The following is an 18,047-nucleotide window of genomic DNA, read 5'->3' on the forward strand; positions in this document are numbered from 1 at the left end:
GTAACACTGGACTGTCACGTAGCTGACTTTTGAGACCTTTTCTAAATCAGAGATATTAAGAAAAATTAGTCACTTGCAAAGGCTTATACCAGTAAGAGTTCTTAAGAGCTCATTTTTGGAGTTTTGTCTTCACACAAGTTAAATAAAAACACATTAATATAACCAAGGACTGCACTCGTGCTAGCGAAAAATGACTTGTTATATCCTTAAAATGCAAATATTCAAAGCTAAACTGTAACGCAAACTGAAATGCGTTGGTTTACTATTTGATATATGCAGCCCTTGGCCAAACAAGGGCAGCATTACGCTCGCTGGGCTTAAATGGTGAAGACAGTTGGGAACCACTGCTCATTTGAGGAACTGCTTGCACATCACTTAACACCAATAACGAATGCTAAGTAGGACCAGAAAGATTATACATGTTAAGTAAGCCAAACAGAACTTTTTAACTGCTATATGCTCTGCTTAACAGTAGTGACTTTTTTTTACCTTATTTTCAAAACTGAAGTTCTCTACTTCTAGAAAGCTTTCTCATAAAGGACTTTTATGCATTTAGTAAAAATTAACTACATAAAGCAGCTACATTACATAAAGTCCTTTAACTACGTGTTTCACTATTTTTTTTATTATTTTTCCCTTCCAGTAATCAGTAACATACCTCAGTGTTACTTTATAACTCCAGGACATATACATACATATTCACTATTTAGTATTAATATTATCTTCTAGGAGATGAAGTCAAACCTGAAATTTCAAAACAAAACAAATCAGACGTTCAGAATTCTGTCTTTGGTGTAATTTCCAATCATTTCGTTTCACATCCATTAGACGCTTTCAAATCATAGGCCCACACAGTATCTATTCCCTCTCCAGTGGTATGATCTGGGATCCAGCAAGGGAAAGGAAAACGACAGGCAATGATTCTGGCATTACACTTGAGTTCTTCTTCTAGCTTCTTCTCCAACTGTGGCATCTGTGGAGCAACATCAAAAGGCTTTCAGAAGCAGTACAACACAAAAGCACTCTCCTTAGAATCCAATTCAAGCATTCAAGACAAGTCCAACATTTGAAGAAGTTTTAAAAATGATTTTAGGACAATTTTCATGATATATATTCTGGCTTTGCTGGATTGACAAGGAACATCTAAAGCTAGAAAATGGCTGCTCTATTCTGAACTGTGAGATCAAAAATTCTTACCTAATCCTTTTAAAAATTGCATCAGGAATAGTAGGTAAACCCCTAGCTTAAAAAACAAAACAAAAAACCACACACAGAGAAGTTAAGGAAAGACTTTGCAAGTTCCAATTCATAATTTTCCCTATTGGAATTCTTCGGAGAAAGAGAAAGAATTTAGCCCCATGAATTTATACTTTTTTACTTCACCACAAGTCGTATGAACCACTGTGAGATACTCAAAAGCCAATGTCTTTCGCGATTTCTAGTTTACCCCACGGCAGATCTCGGGACACGCAAAATCTCGTATGGCCAACCCCAAACAAACTGCTTGGTGCTACTGAATGATGAAGTATGTGTTAATACTATAGAATTTGAGCTTTGTTGACTCCAGTCTGCTAACATACACACCTAAGTCACGGCAGCGGTACTGTATGAACAGCACGTACCACTACACAGTTCTGCTTGGTTGAAGACCTACTTAGCCTAGTTTCCTCTATCTACAAAGTTAAGGAGAGTGGGGTTTGGGGGGAGGAAATACCACTACTCTGCCAGCATAGAGCAACACCCTGCCCAGTCAGATACTCTGTCTCCAATAAATACTTGGAAAATTTTGGTATAGATTAAGTGAAAAATGAACACACGCAGATTTCAAAGGAATTTCTTTCAAACCACAGAGAGTGATCGTGCTCTGAAAAATGAAGCTTGATAGATTTTAGTCATGTTTGTCCTTTGGAAAAGATTGATACTATGCTTAAGCAGATCAGTGCACATCCATTAGGAGTTCCTTTTATTCTACACGTGGTATTAGGGAGTAATTATGGCAGCAAGCTTCTGCAAGTTACTTCTAATATATGTAAAAATTATTTGCTTTGATATCATGGCATAACCTTTAGATATTAAAAGGATAAGATATGAGCAATTATTTGCAAATACAGTTTAATTTAAGTCAGGAAGCACACAATTTAAAATAAAAAAAATGCAAACCAAAAAGTACAGAACATACCAGAAAATAAGACTGACTAAAGAAAACATTTCCAAAGGCTGGACATAGCTTCCACTATCACAGACATGCAGGGTGTACCTTTAATGAAACATCTTACCATTGCTAAATTTAAGCTTAAAATAAATTATTTCAGGAAAATGATATTCATAGATCTAATAGACAAAAGTTACATCTGAACGTATACATATTCCAAGTATTCTGTGCTCCAATTTTGTCCACACAGCAAACGTTTTTAAACATTTTTGCTACTGTACCTTAAATAAACTAGAAAAATCGGACCACTTTGGCATCTCGGAATAAGAGATCACAAAACAAGACCACTTTGGTATCTCAAACTGACATCAGACAAGGAAGAACTCAGTTGTTATGGAAATGGATACAGTTCATAAATATGGACCTAGCTTAATTTTTAATCAATAATTATGAAGACTGGTGATGTCTCATGTCTCTATTAGCTCAAATTAGAAAAGTTTATTAATAGTTCAGCCAAGAGGTGCTGTATCCTTGAACTAAAGTCAAAGAAGGTCTTAACCTAAATCTCTTAGTAACATTAGCTGTTGTAATGGTACTGTATTTTATATCAGACTTTTTTCAATGTTTACTAGACAGAAAATTTTGCAGACCTTTTGTACAGTACTTATATAGTTAAAATACAACAGAAGTTGCAAACATCAACACATGTTAAGAAAAGTCATCCCACTCGGAACAAAAAAAAATTCTCTCTTCAGTGACTCAAACACACCTCCCCCGGATGCTTGCAAGATCAGAGAGGTCTTGCAGTCGTCTTTGAAGATCAATAAATGCAAGCTCTGTAAGCTAATCTCGGATGTGAAATAAAAGCAGTGTGACAGCATCATCTCAGACCAGTATTATTAAATAAGCTAAAGAGATCTATTGCCCTCAGTAACAGAGAAAATGCATTAAAACTTCTAGAAAATCAATTTAATCACTCAGGAGGCTAAGCACCCACAACTGCCAAGGCAAATTTAAAGAGGATTACGAGCAAATTTAATTCTCATGAAACATAGTAGTTCATATGTTTGCGTCTATTACACTTATGAGAGTGTATTTTTTAAACGGAAGAATCTAACCTAGTATTTACTGAATTTACTCAAGTAAAGTTATTTTGAGATCTGTAGCTGCTCCTTCTATCCTATCAAGCCCCATAACAGTTACTAATTTACTCCACTTCAGGCTACTAATTTTAAGTTTACACAGCAGGTCTACTAAGCTTGCTCACGTTTTCCCAGGGCATTTACTTCTGCTTTACTGGATTGTCTTTCTTCATCTACATTCTTGCCCTCAGTACAGTTGCAGAATTTCTGACTGCAAATTCATATCTTGATCTTCAAATGAATCAGTGAGCAAATCCAAAATCACTCATTACAGCAAAGGTGCTCCAAATCCCCTCAGATTAACTGTTTCAAAGACAACTACTGCACAACTGCAGACAACCACATATTCCATACTTTTATTAAGAAATATCCCAGTGATACAAACTTTGAAAATATCGCCCCCCCTCCTGGAAGTCCAACTAAAGAACACACGATAGGCAACACTTGGGAATACTTATAGTACAGCTAGCATAATAGTTCTTGCTAATATGCCAGCTACACAAATATTAAAAAATATATATATGCATTCGACTTCAGTTTTCAATTTGAGTTATAATTTGAATCTTAAGTATTTATTTCCACTGCTATTAAGGAAAAAACACAAGAGTAGGGAAGCATTATTACATTTCTCATTGCACCTTCCTGTTTTTACTAGAGAAACATTATCAGACCAAACAGAATGGTATAGTATTGCATAAAGCTCTTCATTTCATTCCACAAAGACATCTGCCTTTAGATGGAAAGGAGCAATACAAAAATAGATATATCTGCATTTCATTCCTCCATATGCATTCAAATTACATACAAGGCTCTAGGAATAATTTGAAACATCAAGAAAATTTAACTAAAATGTTCCTTTTTCTCTTTTCCTTCTAGTAGAAAGAAAAAAGAAAATCAGATAAAGCGGAAAGCCAGGATGAATGTAAAACCTGACTAAATGTGTCTATTACACCACAGAAGCAGTCTTTAGGCAACACAATTTCCAGAGCAATTTTGAACAATGCATTTTCACAAGGGACATGACAAACATCAGACACAAAGTCTTCCCAAAAAGCAAAGGATTTGTGTACTTGTATTCTACCAATTTTATTAGAAGTATTTCTCTCCCTTCCTAACCCCTCCTAATCTATCACACGCAAGAAAGGATTATTTTAATATCTCAGCTGCTAGACTGTTGGAGGTGATTCAGATTCTGGAGAAGAATTTAAGTGAAGTTCAATATTTCTTTCACTAAAAAGTTCAGAGAAATCAGCTGTCGCCAATTTCCCACTCTATCCTCCCCCTGAAAAGTTCTCATTTTTTCAGTATGAAAAAACAAATTTTTTAGGAACCAATCACCTTTCCCAAGCAACTAAAGACAAGTACAGTAGTTTCACTCCGATTCTGAATTTCATTAAAATTCAGGCCTCCTGGATAATAAATACATCTCAAATGCATACTAATGGTTTTAGAGCTCCACTCTCAATCCTGCTACAAGCTGTACCGGTTTCATCATGAACATTAGTAGGCAACAATGGAATATATCAAAATATTAGCAACTACCTTTGACATTCTGTAGGTTGATTCATTTTTTTTAAAATTAGTCTACTAACACTGAATGCCTTGATATTAAAGCAGTTAGATAATGGAAAAAAAAAGTAAAACTCACCATTTGAGGTACCCCAAAGACAACAACATTCGTGTAATGAGAAAAAGAAACCTATAAAAAAAAAGTGAGTGTAAGTCTTTTAAGACAATTGGCATATATAATAACTGGAAGATTTGGTACCATTCTTTCCCAAAGGCTTTTAGCTACATTCCTTTCAAACTAATCCTTGGGCTTAAGACCAAAAACAAGAAAGGAGATCCCATATCATGTCAGCATCACAAATTCCCCTATGCAAGACACCTTACATTGCTGAGTAGCAGAAAGCTTTTACTAGCTGGTCAAAAATCTGGCATGAATTCCAGTAGCGCACATGCAAAAAAATCAATTCAGACACACACTCCCCAATTCAGAAGATACCTACATGGTTTTACTTATGGCTAAGTTTCTTTTACAACCCTCACATACGTTAAAATGAGGAATGTTTTAGGATTACTCCCCTTTTGTTAAGGGCCGGCTAGACTTCAAACTTCCTAGATGTTCCAATGGCTAGGTTATCCCTAGTTCTGTCAGAAGTTTTCCATGCTTGTCTCTGAACAAAGATTAGAAACAGTATATTCACACTCTGCCTGCCAAGTTTCTCGTATCCACTTTCTTGTATCCACGTTGCCCATTACAATGTGTCAGTGTTTTAAAAAACAAAACAAAACAAAAAAAAAACCCTTCAATAGAACTAGCAGGGCAGAGCCAGGCATAAATACAACAGAAAAATAGTCTCATCAAAGCAGCAGTTTGATTGAAATGAGTGAACACGTATGTCAAAAAAATGTTACATGTATGCAATAGTGATCTTAAAGCAATTCTCAAAAATTAAGAGTTGCACAGTTACAAAAGAACACACATTTAATGAAACGTCAAATGAGACCATGATCTTGCACATTAGCACGAGGTGAATAAAAGAGTCTTCTTACTGACTTCAAAGAATCAGCTTTCAGTGAAGCTAGATACTAAAGTGACCCACATCATTCACCAAACAGAAAGGCACGAAGTAGTATGCGCAAGACGCCTTTGCCATACTGAGAGCAGTCTCTAAGGACAGCACGTGTCACTGAAGCACAAAACCAACAAAGCTGCTTATTGTGCTGTGAGCCTACTTTCTGCGGATGTTAAGTACTTTACTCAAGGCCCAAGGAAGCAAGTATCTGGTGGCTGAACGCATTCTAGTGGTTTTAGGGAATTATCTCCGAATTAGAGAAAACTCCATACTCTCCTCACAAATCCCAATTTCATTTATTCTTACGCGTTTCACCACCTACCTTCCATAAGTCTGAAATATAAAATTTGGTGTTCCGATGTACCCCATCTCTCCAGGCACGGTATCTGGAGTACCAGACTAACCAGGGATTTAATTCATAACCAACAGCTTTGAATCCCCTTTTTGCAGCAGCTATTACCTACAAAAAAAAATAAAGAAAACCTTCATTCTAGAAGGGAAGGAATGCTAAAAGATGTATTAGTCTCAATAGGATAAAGAAGATAATTTTATTTACAATAGAAATCAACAAAATGCACTTTGCAAGACACACAGATTTGCATTCCAGACACACTGGTAGTACAAAATCATGAACAAAAGCTCATACAAACTGCATTTTACTACTCTGACTAGTCATATTGAAATTAATAGATTTATTCAAAGGAACAAAACAAACCACTTAAATCTGCACAGGACTAAGCTGTAAACTTGCAGTATGTCTGTAATTTATACAAAAGTTAAATTTAACATACTCATGACATTACCTTGCAGATGATCATTGAGACAATCAAAGCACACAAGCAGAAACGCCTAGACATTCAAAATGAAAGGACCTGGCTTATTTCAAACACATTACCAGGTAGGCATTTGAGATACCTCTGATTCAGAGGCAAAATGACCTACTAATAGATAGAGTATGAAAATAAACAGTTGACCTACCTAAAAACAAATATATCACAATAGAGCTTTCTTCTAATGCTACACTTCATATATACTTTTAAATAGCAACAGGTAATTCAGATAATACAAGTTGATTTTCAAATGCACCCATTTAAATTAAGATCCTGGTATTTAGAATTGTTAACCTGTACAGCAACTGCCTCCCAGCTACAGATTAATATCCGATTATTTTTCAGAACTTTTTCAATGAAAACACAAAACAAAAAGGCACAAGTTAGTAGAAACATTAAAATCTAGCTTTAAGTCATTTGAAAGGTTACTGTCAAGTATCATTCAGGAAAAGTATGACTAATTACGAATTACAGAATAGGTAAGGTAGAGTCAAGGAGGAAGTAAATATTTCTTAATAAAATTTGCAGACAGTATCTATGGCACAGTGTGTTTCACATTAATTATTAGGAAAAGGGCTTTTTCCATCATGCACTCAGCCTTTGTAAACATGCTAGAAAAATCCAACATTTTGACCATGTTTGTAAATAAAGATATGTTTGCATTTACTTACAGATTATACCTGAAAAAGCACTAAACATTCAAAAGTATCAGAACACAAAACTCAACTTAATTTGAGGACAAACACTCAAGGGCAACACGAAGCATCACTGCATGCAATTTTAAGCACCTGGCTCTCAAGAGTAGCGTTCAGTCTGCATTTAGTCACCCATATATAAAATCAGTACCTAGTCAAAACCAGGTGGGTCAGGTACTTGAGCTCAATCACAGAACAGCTTGCTTTACTTGGAAGAAAGCCTTAATATTTCTGCATAAAAACTGACATTGAGAAACAGCTGCTGTAATACTGAAAATATATGAGCCCAGCAAAACTGTCTCTGCTATATCATTTTCACATGGAAGCATCCTTCAGCTAAGTTCTGTACTGAAAGTCTGATCACGCCCAGTACAGAAGCCTTTCCATACCTCCAGTAATTCTCATTCCTCTTTAAAATGATTCTCATTTTACTATACCCATTTTAAAATGAGGCAGCCTGCACTGCACAAAGCACATAAGGTATGAAAACTACAGTTTTAAGGATAGAGTTATTTTTCTTTTCTAACCCATTGTTTGTTTCTCACTCTCTCATGCTTTTATCACCTTTATGCAACAAGCACAGAGCAGCAGCTCCAAAAGTTGCCAGGCATGATGTCTCCCTGCACTGTTTCAAGCTCTGTTTAAACCTGCAGCCTTACATACTGCGGCTACAAAAACACACGGAACCACAGCTCTTAAGGAGCTAGTACTTTGAGCACACCTTTCTAGGTGAATGCACACTGTACAGTCCCCTCCAACCAAGAGGATGAGGTTAGGGTTTTGCACGATACCTTGTCAAGCTGAAGGCAAGCCTGGGACAAAAACATTCACTGCTTACGCTAATCAGATATAAACTTGTCTTGGCTTTGCGCATTTACATAATATTAAATGCCAGAGACAAGACATTCATAAATACGAGAAGACACACTACACTATAGAAACCCTTTGCCCCTCTTTTGGGGGATTATATAGAAGGAAGCTGATCTCCATAACTTACAACACGGCCATCCCCACTCCCAATGTCAACCAGGGGGCCGCTTCTGTTCCCTAACATTTTCAGCACGTTGTCAATCTGAGTTGAAGTTGCGGGAACAAAAGGCAGGCAAACTCTTCTCAGCGCTGGCATGACAAACGGGGTGACAACGGCATACAAGGCCACCAAGGTCCCGCCGACGCCACCAGTAACCAGCAGCCCCCAGCTCCTCCTTCTGGAGCTGCCCTCAGAGCCCACGGGCAGGCCTGGCGGGGGGCCCTCCTGCCGCAGCGCTTCCGGCATCGCACCTGAGGACAGACATTACCGAAGAGTATTTCCTCACGCAAATCGCTTTATTATACGTTTGTTTAACAGACAAGGCAGCAGCAGGTCTTATATCCCGTTAACTGATTCTTAGGCCTTACGGAGAAGTTAGGATGCTGCTTTTGAGGAGATAAACTACTAGATTATTTAATAATAATAATTAGGGGGGGAGGGAAGAAGGGCAGTTATTATTGGTGGTTCCCGCCCGGGGCAGGAGCCGTGAAGGGAGCGGCGGCTCCCACCCGACGCCGCCGACCCGCCCGCTCTTCGGCTCGAGCGAACCTTCTCGAAACGCGGCCGGGCCGGGCCGGGCCGGGCCGGGCCGGGCGCGACTCTCCCGCCCGCAGGAGGAGCCCGGCAGCACCCCCGCCGCCCGCTCGGGCGCCACGGCGCAGGCGCGGCCGCCGAACCCACCTTCTCCCCCCTCCCCGCCGCTAACGGAAAACCTCACGCCAGACCGGCTGCAGGCTTTGACCCGGAAATACTTATACTGGAGGACGATACCACTTAAATCAATTGGGGGGGGGAAGCTTTTTGATTGCGCATCGTAAGGAGAGGTTTGGCGCTGCAGAGGTAGGGTACACCGCCAGGGCGCTTCCTCCCCGTATTCTACCGAATGGTATCTCCCAGCTGCCCGGGGCCGCGCCGCCAGCGCCGCACGGCCCCCACCCGCCTCAGGCGCTTCCAGAAAGGTCCGCCGCCGGCGCCAGATAGGTTGCGCTTGTGAAAGGTGTCGCGGCGGTGTCGGCTGCGCAGGCGCGGGGCGAGGGGGCGGGCGGGCGGGCGGGCGTGCTGCGTCAGCGCGGCCTGGGCGCGGCGGCGGCGGTGCGGTTCGGCTCGTGCTGGCTGGGCGGGCAGGAGCCATCATGTCGGCTATGGGGACCTTGGCGTTTGATGAGTATGGGCGGCCTTTCCTCATCCTCAAGGACCAGGAGCGCAAGACGCGCCTCATGGGGCTCGAGGCGCTCAAGGTGGGTGTGCGAGCGGGCGCTCCTCCGTCCGTGAGCCTTGGTGGGGAGGGCCGTGCCGCCGTTATGGCCGTGCGGCAGTGGAGGGGAGCCGTTAGGCCTCGTGGCGGGGGATGGAGCCTGCTGAGGCGTGGCGCCTCTGCCTGTGCACCCCGCTCCCCTCCCTGGCGCCGGGACCGCAGTCTAGCCCGGGCCCGGCCGCGTGGGAGGGAGGGAGGGAGAAGGCATCGGCCCTGGGGCCGGGAATCCGCAGTCCTCCACGGGCCGGGAGGCTCCTCGTGGGGCGCCGTTCTTCTGAAGGCTAGGGCCGGTGTTGCTCCGAAGAAAGGCCACGGCTAAACCCGGCCCGCAGGCAGCGGGTCAGGCCATGCCGGCCTCAGAAGCACTGTGTGCGGGTGTGCGGTAAAATAATGACAGAGAAGTACAGCAAAACTACTCTTACCTCTTCCCCCCCCCCCCCCCCGTGATATTTGCATCTGTTACTGCTGCTTTAAACGCGCCAAGAAATCGTTCTAGCTGCTCCTCTACTATTGCAAGCTTTAACTGTGTAAGTGAAGAAACGGCATGGGAGATGTTTCTGGCATAAAGGCAGTGTGCATGTTTCAATTTGTTCTTACTTAAAATTGGCTGCTTCTAGTTGAATTGTAATACCTAATTTTCAGTTAGCTCTTTTTCTGTATTAGCTTAATGCTGCGATTCTGGGAGTGTTAATAATGATGTAACTTACTGCTTCTTTGTTTTGTAGTCTCACATAATGGCAGCAAAAGCTGTGGCAAATACTCTGAGAACATCTCTTGGGCCCAATGGTAATGATGAAATAATTTTAAAAATTCTTTTAGTAATTTTTTAAGTTGTTGGGGTTTGTTTGTTTGTTTTTTGGCTTTTCCCTCATGCTGTGAATTTTTTTTAGGTTTAGATAAAATGATGGTAGACAAGGATGGTGAGGTGACTGTGACAAATGATGGTGCTACTATTCTAAACATGATGGATGTGGATCACCAGATAGCTAAACTTATGGTAGAGCTCTCTAAATCTCAAGATGATGAGATTGGGGATGGAACTACGGGAGTTGTTGGTAAGAAAACATTTTAAACTTAGCGTAACTTTTCCAGTTTTAAAATCAAGTTTCTTGAACTAATTTCAGAGATGGTGATGTTTGATTGTAAATATACCATTTCTGTAAGGTATTTTTAAATATTTAAAAGGTTCCTAATACAGGAATTAACAACAATACTGAAGTGTTAATCAGAAAGATGTTTTGTGTGTTTTTAACGTGTGGGTGCATTTGAAGTTAGTGTTGAAAGTCCTCCCTCTACTTTCAGAGGTTTTTCTTGCATGACTTTCTTCTTGTCCCACCTTGATCCTTGTGCTTCTTCTTAGACTAAAATAATACAGTCTTCTTTCTACAAAGATTGAAAGAGAACAGAAACAAAATCTGAAGGTGTAATTTTTTTCTTTTAATATGTTAAAAATGATGTCTCAATCTGTGGAAGTGTAAACCTTATTTTAAATTTTGTTTTATAGTTCTGGCTGGAGCATTGTTGGAACAGGCAGAGCAGCTACTAGATCGTGGTATTCACCCTATCAGAATTGCAGATGGTTATGAACAGGCAGCTCGCATTGCTATTGAACATCTAGACAAAATCAGTGACAGCTTTCCCGTTGATCCACAGAATACTGAGCCTCTGATCCAGACAGCAAAGACAACTCTAGGCTCTAAAGTGTAAGTTCATGAAAAGTTCACAACAAGAGTTGCCTTTTTCCTTAAAAACACTTTGAATTGAAAGGAGAAATCCTGATTTTTACTTGATATTTTGATGGATTGTGATATTATTTATGTTATTGGAGTGGCTCTTAAATGCTCTTTCATATTTACTTGACTTTTTTTGGCCAATTTCTCAATGGACTCTTTATCTTTTTTTTTCTTAATTGGTTATGTCTGTTGACTCTCACTACTAAAAACTACATGCTCAGAGTTTTTTAAAAGACAGTATAGCTGAAAGAAGTGCAAATTATTTTTTTTTCTTCAAGTAGATACAAATTCAGATTGCAGATGTAAAACTCTGGTTTCCATTTCCATTGTAGCATTTTTCACTGTAGAGTTAGCCAGCTTCCCAGTGGCTCAGTCCATCTCACCTTGGGTGACATAGAGTAACTTCAGAATTATGCTTCCATAAGAGCATGTTTTTAGTTGGCTGATCCTGTAGTAGTGATTTAATCTTCTTTTGCTCAGTATGTATAGTCCCTTGTAAGTATTAAGACTGTTACAAACATCTTGTATCAGAGACTTTGTAAGAGTACTTTCAAGACAAATTCTAGCACACTTGCTGCACGATAAAGAAGCATTAATCTCATTTCCTGGTTAGTGTTTTTGGGGAGGAGGGGGTTGTTTTTTGTCTGTTACTCTTTGGACATTAGGCAACTTTCTTGGATGCTACTGTGGAGCTTGGATGTAAGGAAGCAAGAAGATGAGATGGCATAAAGCAGCACAGTAGAAAAACGGAAGTCTCCCATTTTTAGTTGCTATGGAACACAAGTTTTCGCCAATTGCAGTTTCTGTTGCGTAGCATCTCATGATAGACACTCAAATATGTAGGGAGGTAGCATGAGAATGCCATTTTCTATCTCTTCTCTATTTCCCATCCTGTTCTCCTTGCTCTTTCTCAACCCATTGTGTGGTTTTGATCGTATCACCTGTACAGAAATTATGGAAAGTTGTTGACTGACTTGGCTGGTGCTTAATAATACTGTTTCACACTTGCCCTCCTCCAAGCTATAACATTTTTAATGAATGCAGTTATGTTTAAAATTTTTCTGACTTCATCGCTGTAGGAGAGTTTAGAAGGAGAGTGCTTCAGTGTGTTGGAGTTTGTTTGCTGTTTGTAGCATCTCTTCAGTGAGATGTCTCTCAAGGTGAAAGATGCTGTAAGTTAATACAGAAAATATATGCGAGTGTGTTTTGCAGACTTGTCATAAGAGTGTTTTGTAGTGTTTGTATGACTTGAAAGCTTCTTGCTAGCAGGTTAGTTCTGCTCGTTTGTGTCCCAAGTCTACATATTGAGAGTATGTACAAGAAGAGTATGTAGGCAAACTAAATTGTGTGTTCTATTTTCTGTCGTATATAACATCTCTCTTATTGCTGTGAACAAACAATCCAGAACCACTTTTCTCCTGCAGTGAACAAAAGTCTTAAGCTTTAGTTACATTGGTTTTTTGCGCAGTATTGATGGAACTATTTTCTTTTTTTTCTAGCTCTATACTGTATAAATATAATGCAACTTTATTATAATTTGCTTAAATCTAGAGTTAACCGTTGTCACAGACAAATGGCAGAAATTGCTGTAAATGCTGTACTGACAGTAGCAGATATGGAACGCAAAGATGTCGATTTTGAGCTGATCAAAGTACAAGGCAAAGTGGGGGGCAGACTGGAAGATACACAGCTGATTAAAGGAGTGATTGTGGATAAAGATTTCAGTCATCCACAGATGCCTAAAGTAAGTGATGTGTGTGTTTAAACAAGACAATCTTGAAATACGTCGCTTCAAATGCTATCCGAGTGTTCCTTAGGTATTTAAACGTGTTGTGGTTTGGTTTGGTTTCTTTTTTGGCTCATTTTCTCGAATGGGGAGAGGACCATTAAATTATTTGTGTTGGAGGAACCAAGGTAGAATTCAAGTAGTCTTGAGAACGTGAGAAATGTTCTGGGGGAAAACACTGTTGCGCGCTTAAGTGAGGAAAAGTGCAGAGTTCTGTACTGAAGTAGAAACAATCATCTGCAGAGTGTAGCATGATGGGCTGTGTTAGAGTTTAGCACCTATTCTAAATGTATCGGATGTTGCATGTGAATCTAGAATGAGAACTTCTACGAGCCTAAAAAATATTTTTGTAATAGTTTGCAACCAATATCCTATAAAGGGAGACTTGTGGAAAATACCAATCTTTTAATACGCAAAAGATGGCTGTGAAGAAGGCGAATACATAGTGTTCTCCATGGCTGCTATGATTAGGAGGAGAAATACACTTACAGGTTTGATGTTTAAGAAAGACAGAAACAACTGGTGAAGGTTGTTACGCATTTAAGCAGTATCTTGAGAAGATGTGGAATTTCTTTTATGTGGCTTAAATAGATGTGTGACTTGTCACAGAAATTTGTGGGTTTAGTTACTCTCACTTTAGAATCAGTCAAATGATCTTCAAGATTCCTCCTATTACTACTATTTTAACATATGTCTTTGTTGTGCAAGTACAGGAAGGAGGTGTATTGCTGAGGTCAGAATTCAACGTTTTTTTTGTTGCTGTTGTTTAGGAACTTAAAGATGCTAAAATTGCAATCCTTACTTGTCCGTTTGAACCACCTAAGCCTAAAACCAAGCATAAGCTTGATGTAACATCTGTGGAAGATTACAAGGCACTGCAGAAATATGAAAAGGAGAAATTTGAGGAGATGGTGAAACAGGTAGAGTCTTTAGGAGTATTTATCTGTTTTTCCTCGGGTTTAAACAAAACAGCATAATACTTTGATCTGTTCTGCAAATGAGCTAATAATGCCATTGGTGGGCAACATGTTTCTGAGCAGTTGTAAGACTACGAACAAAAGTTAAGTTTATGCAAGTAACGTAAGCCATGGTTTAAAATTTGCTTCATCTCTATATGTACCAGACAACTCTTTCTCAGAGAACTGAGTTTTGAGAAGAAGACTTAGAAACAATTTCTCTGATTTTCACTTCTGTGTTTTAGTTCTGGTCAAAAGATTGCTGTTATGTGTTGCTTTCAGATAAAAGACACTGGTGCAAACCTTGCTATTTGCCAGTGGGGTTTTGATGATGAAGCAAATCACTTGCTGCTTCAGAATGAGCTACCTGCTGTTCGTTGGGTTGGCGGGCCTGAAATAGAAGTAAGTAAAATTCTCTAAAGCAAGGTTTTATACCAGTTCCTCATACGTTTGTTAAGTTAATAAGCTGTATTGATTAAATTCTTCAGACTTTAAGGGGGAGAACTGCATTATCGTATGTGCAGAAAATTATTGTTATCTTATTGGAGCAAAAATCCCTGGGGGGTCTGTGGGAAGAATCAAGAATGAATGGGATTGTGGTCTATAATTGTAGTCCATGCATATTTCCATTATAAGTTTGACGTGAGTAGGAAAGTTTTTGCTCTTAATCTCACTCTTTGCTCTCCATAAACAAGGCATCACCTGAAATACTCCTCTGAAGTGATGAGAAAATAACGTTTTGGAAGTGGGCACCTGACAAATTCCCTTCCCCTAGTTTTGAGTGTTACAAAAACTTTAGGAAAAAGTCTTCTCAAAATAATTGATGGTTGTTCAATTTCAGTTAATCGCCATCGCAACTGGGGGGCGCATTGTTCCTCGCTTCTGTGAACTCACAGCTGAGAAGCTGGGTTTTGCTGGTGTTGTCCGAGAGATCTCCTTTGGAACAACAAAGGATAAAATGCTTGTCATTGAACAATGTCAGAATTCTAGAGCTGTGACCATTTTCATTAGAGGAGGAAATAAAATGGTGAGATACTTAATTTGTTACTGATGTTTGATCAGTTGGTTGCTGAATGTGCAAGTTGATTCAAAAGCATATTAACAGTTTCATTCTTCTGTTTAAATTTTACTTGGAGTGTGTACGAATAGAGGGCAGAGTTGATGTAATCAGCAATGACTGCTTGTTAGGTACAGTTAGATTCGCCCTGTATGCTTTTGGATGAATTTTTTATGATGTCTCGGTGTTATTAATTAGACCATCTAGTTCATAAATACAGAAATAACTTTATTTGTGGATGGTCTCATTTGCCCTTATGGAAGGTTCACTCCTGATGCATTAGTGGTTTTGCCAGATTAGGTTTTAACATTTATATATGTCAGTTATGTCACATATGTATGTGATTTTTCTGATTTAGTCTATTTAAAAAAACAAAAACAGAATAAGAGCATTTTGAATGCTAATATACTTAACTTGATTCTTCGTTGCACCGTTAGTGTTAAATTATATTTGGAACAGATCAAGTCCTGTTCTGAGTGAAAAACATAGGAAGCAAAGAATGTATTCCCTAGTTTGAGGAGGGTTTTTTGAGGGGGGGAAAAAAAATTACGTCTTTAAAAATTACTTCTTTAAAAGATTAGCATAACTTCTGAAATGTTTCTACATTTATTAAGGTTGGGAGTTGACACAAAGTCCAGCCTGAAAATAACGCTGGCATATAAATGTGTTTCTTATCTTGGAAATATGCAAGATTGAAACTGCAGAAAGTATTACAATAAGATTTACAAAAACTATTATGATAAGATTTTCAATTCATAGATGCAACAAATTGCATTGAAAAGGCGTGCATTTTTTTTGTCTGCTGCTATGTATCTAGCATTTTATATTTTGATATAATGTAGCCTAGGTCTGTTAAGAGATTCTTTGATTTACTTGCAGTTTCTATTTCTGTATTAGCAAATACAGTTTTATAGACTTCATTTGTGTATATTATATATCCTATTTTATAATTTAAGATCATTGAAGAAGCAAAACGATCTCTTCATGATGCATTGTGTGTAATCCGGAACCTTGTTCGTGATAATCGGATTGTATATGGTGGTGGTGCAGCTGAAATTTCTTGTGCTTTGGCTGTCAGTGAAGCAGCAGATAAGGTAAGAAAGAAACTTTTACAACTTTCTTCAGTTAGAATTAAGTGCATGTTAAAGAGCCTCCCAAAAGTGGATCTTAATGAATTTTTGACGTTCACGGATAACCAGAGCTAAAGTTTTGCTTGCCTTTTGTTTCGCAAAAATATCTTCTGGGTACTGAGATAGGTGTTTCACAGAAAAATTCTGCATTTCTTACGTACACTTTTATAGCTAGTATAAAAAGCTGCTTTTGCCAACACTGTAATAATAGCAATATGATTTTGCTTTCCTAGTGTCCATCTTTGGAGCAGTATGCTATGAGAGCTTTTGCGGATGCCCTGGAGGTAATTCCTATGGCCCTTTCTGAGAACAGTGGTATGAATCCAATACAGACTATGACTGAAGTGCGAGCTAGACAAGTGAAAGAAAACAATCCTGCTCTCGGCATTGATTGTTTGCAGAAAGGAACAAATGGTAAGAAGCGTGTTGTGGTGAAGGCATGCAACAGAAAGGTTTTTTTCCCCAAAAAATTTAAAAGTACACTGTTTTGCCTCTCAGGCCTCTTTAACCTATGCATCACTTCAGTTAAGAACTCTTGCTCCTTGTCATAATAAATGCGTGAGGGAGGGGGGAGTGGAAGGAGCAATGCATGCGTGCCTCACAGAGGAAGAAACATAGTTGCATGAATGCTTTTTTGGTTGCAAGATTAGCTGAAGATATTGCTGACGTTGTGGTACAGGAGTAAAAATCACTCACCGTGAGGTAAGGGAGGGCTATGTTTTAATTGCAGTAATTTGAGTGATCCAGTTTAGTCGAATATCCAGGTAGTCTTGTGCACGTAGCTATGTGTGCAGATATGGACCCGTGTTAAGCATGTTGCAGACTAAGTAATCTGTATAGGAAGACTTCTGTTTTCACATGGAAATACACTTGCCACACTCTTCTGCTGCTTTTTTTCAAAAAGGTAGTAAATTTTGGAACTTGGCATAAGGCATTATATTTATGTAAATATGTAACTCTTCTTTTGTTAGGTGCTTGTATGCCACTGTTGCAGTTTCACTTCTCCACAGTGGTTGCTGTGCCTTTAGGGCACTCTCAGTGTTTCTATATGGGAACTGCATTGTGAAAATGAGTGCAGGAGGGAAAAAAGGGGACAATGAGGAAGGACTTATTTGGGAAGAGAATTTTTTATCTTAAAGTTGTAAGTCTGGGTTCTTACCAAAGACCTTAAAACTCTAGTTTGTATAAATTATTGGTCAGCAATGGTGGCAAAGAGTAATAATTTGAATGCATTCTGAAAAGTTGCATAGCAAACGACTTTGTCGGGTGAATGTTATCTTTAGTTTTGAGGAGGGTACCTAATTCTTTTTCTTCCCTTTGGCAGATATGAAGCAGCAGCATGTTATAGAAACCTTGATCGGTAAGAAACAACAGATTTCCCTGGCTACTCAGGTTGTTAGAATGATTCTGAAGATTGACGATATCCGTAGACCAGGAGAATCTGAAGAGTGAAGGTTGAAAAACAAGAAACGTTAAGGGGTTCACAGCAGTAGCGAAGACGGCAGTATTCTGATGCTTCATCTTCAGCTATTTATTTTTTGACACTTCTTGTTTCAGATATTGTAATGGGTAATTATTGGAAATAAAACACGATTCAGCACTTCTGGTATCAAGACTTGTTTCAGAAGTGTCATTGCGTATTTTCTTAGATGGATGTGTATGGTCATAGGAAACGCTTTGTTTAAAATAGAATTTCCGAGGC

General features: G+C 39.1%; 2 protein-coding genes across 3 annotated transcripts; one reads left to right on the forward strand and one right to left on the reverse strand.

Moving 5' to 3' along the window:
* Positions 1-609: 609 nt before the first annotated feature.
* On the reverse strand, positions 610-9,436 carry ATPSCKMT (ATP synthase c subunit lysine N-methyltransferase). Of its 2 annotated transcripts, none has more exons than XM_068931406.1 (5): positions 9,309-9,436; positions 8,396-8,679; positions 6,196-6,333; positions 4,943-4,993; positions 610-973 (listed from the first exon to the last, which is right to left on the reverse strand). In XM_068931406.1, the coding sequence occupies exons 2-5, from the start codon at positions 8,672-8,674 to the stop codon at positions 806-808; spliced, it is 636 nt and encodes a 211-aa protein (XP_068787507.1). In that variant the 5' UTR covers positions 8,675-8,679; positions 9,309-9,436; the 3' UTR covers positions 610-805. The 2 variants fall into 2 exon arrangements, with proteins under 2 accessions (XP_068787507.1, XP_068787506.1); XM_068931405.1 differs by lacking the exon at positions 9,309-9,436 and adding an exon at positions 8,978-9,114.
* Positions 9,373-17,945, forward strand: CCT5 (chaperonin containing TCP1 subunit 5). Its single transcript, XM_068931399.1, has 11 exons — positions 9,373-9,666; positions 10,409-10,469; positions 10,574-10,738; positions 11,188-11,386; positions 12,968-13,160; positions 13,973-14,122; positions 14,441-14,560; positions 15,000-15,185; positions 16,172-16,309; positions 16,579-16,759; positions 17,670-17,945. The coding sequence occupies exons 1-11, from the start codon at positions 9,562-9,564 to the stop codon at positions 17,795-17,797; spliced, it is 1,626 nt and encodes a 541-aa protein (XP_068787500.1). The 5' UTR covers positions 9,373-9,561; the 3' UTR covers positions 17,798-17,945.
* The last annotated feature ends 102 nt before the right edge of the window (positions 17,946-18,047 follow it).

The sequence above is a fragment of the Struthio camelus genome, chromosome 2 (assembly GCF_040807025.1).
Source record: "Struthio camelus isolate bStrCam1 chromosome 2, bStrCam1.hap1, whole genome shotgun sequence".
Lineage (NCBI taxonomy): Eukaryota > Metazoa > Chordata > Aves > Struthioniformes > Struthionidae > Struthio > Struthio camelus.

Excerpts from the sequence above, each read along its gene's own strand:
- ATPSCKMT (XM_068931406.1), bottom strand. The coding sequence starts at position 8,674 with ATGCCGGAAGCGCTGCGGCAGGAGGGCCCCCCGCCAGGCCTGCCCGTG. Across the intron at positions 6,334-8,395 it reads GGAGTGGGGATGGCCGTGTT|GTAATAGCTGCTGCAAAAAG; the intron begins GTAAGTTATGGA and ends TTTTTTTTGTAG. Across the intron at positions 974-4,942 it reads TCTTTGGGGTACCTCAAATG|ATGCCACAGTTGGAGAAGAA; the intron begins GTGAGTTTTACT and ends GTTGCTCCACAG.
- CCT5 (XM_068931399.1), top strand. The coding sequence starts at position 9,562 with ATGTCGGCTATGGGGACCTTGGCGTTTGATGAGTATGGGCGGCCTTTC. Across the intron at positions 14,123-14,440 it reads TTGAGGAGATGGTGAAACAG|ATAAAAGACACTGGTGCAAA; the intron begins GTAGAGTCTTTA and ends TGTTGCTTTCAG. Across the intron at positions 14,561-14,999 it reads TTGGCGGGCCTGAAATAGAA|TTAATCGCCATCGCAACTGG; the intron begins GTAAGTAAAATT and ends GTTCAATTTCAG.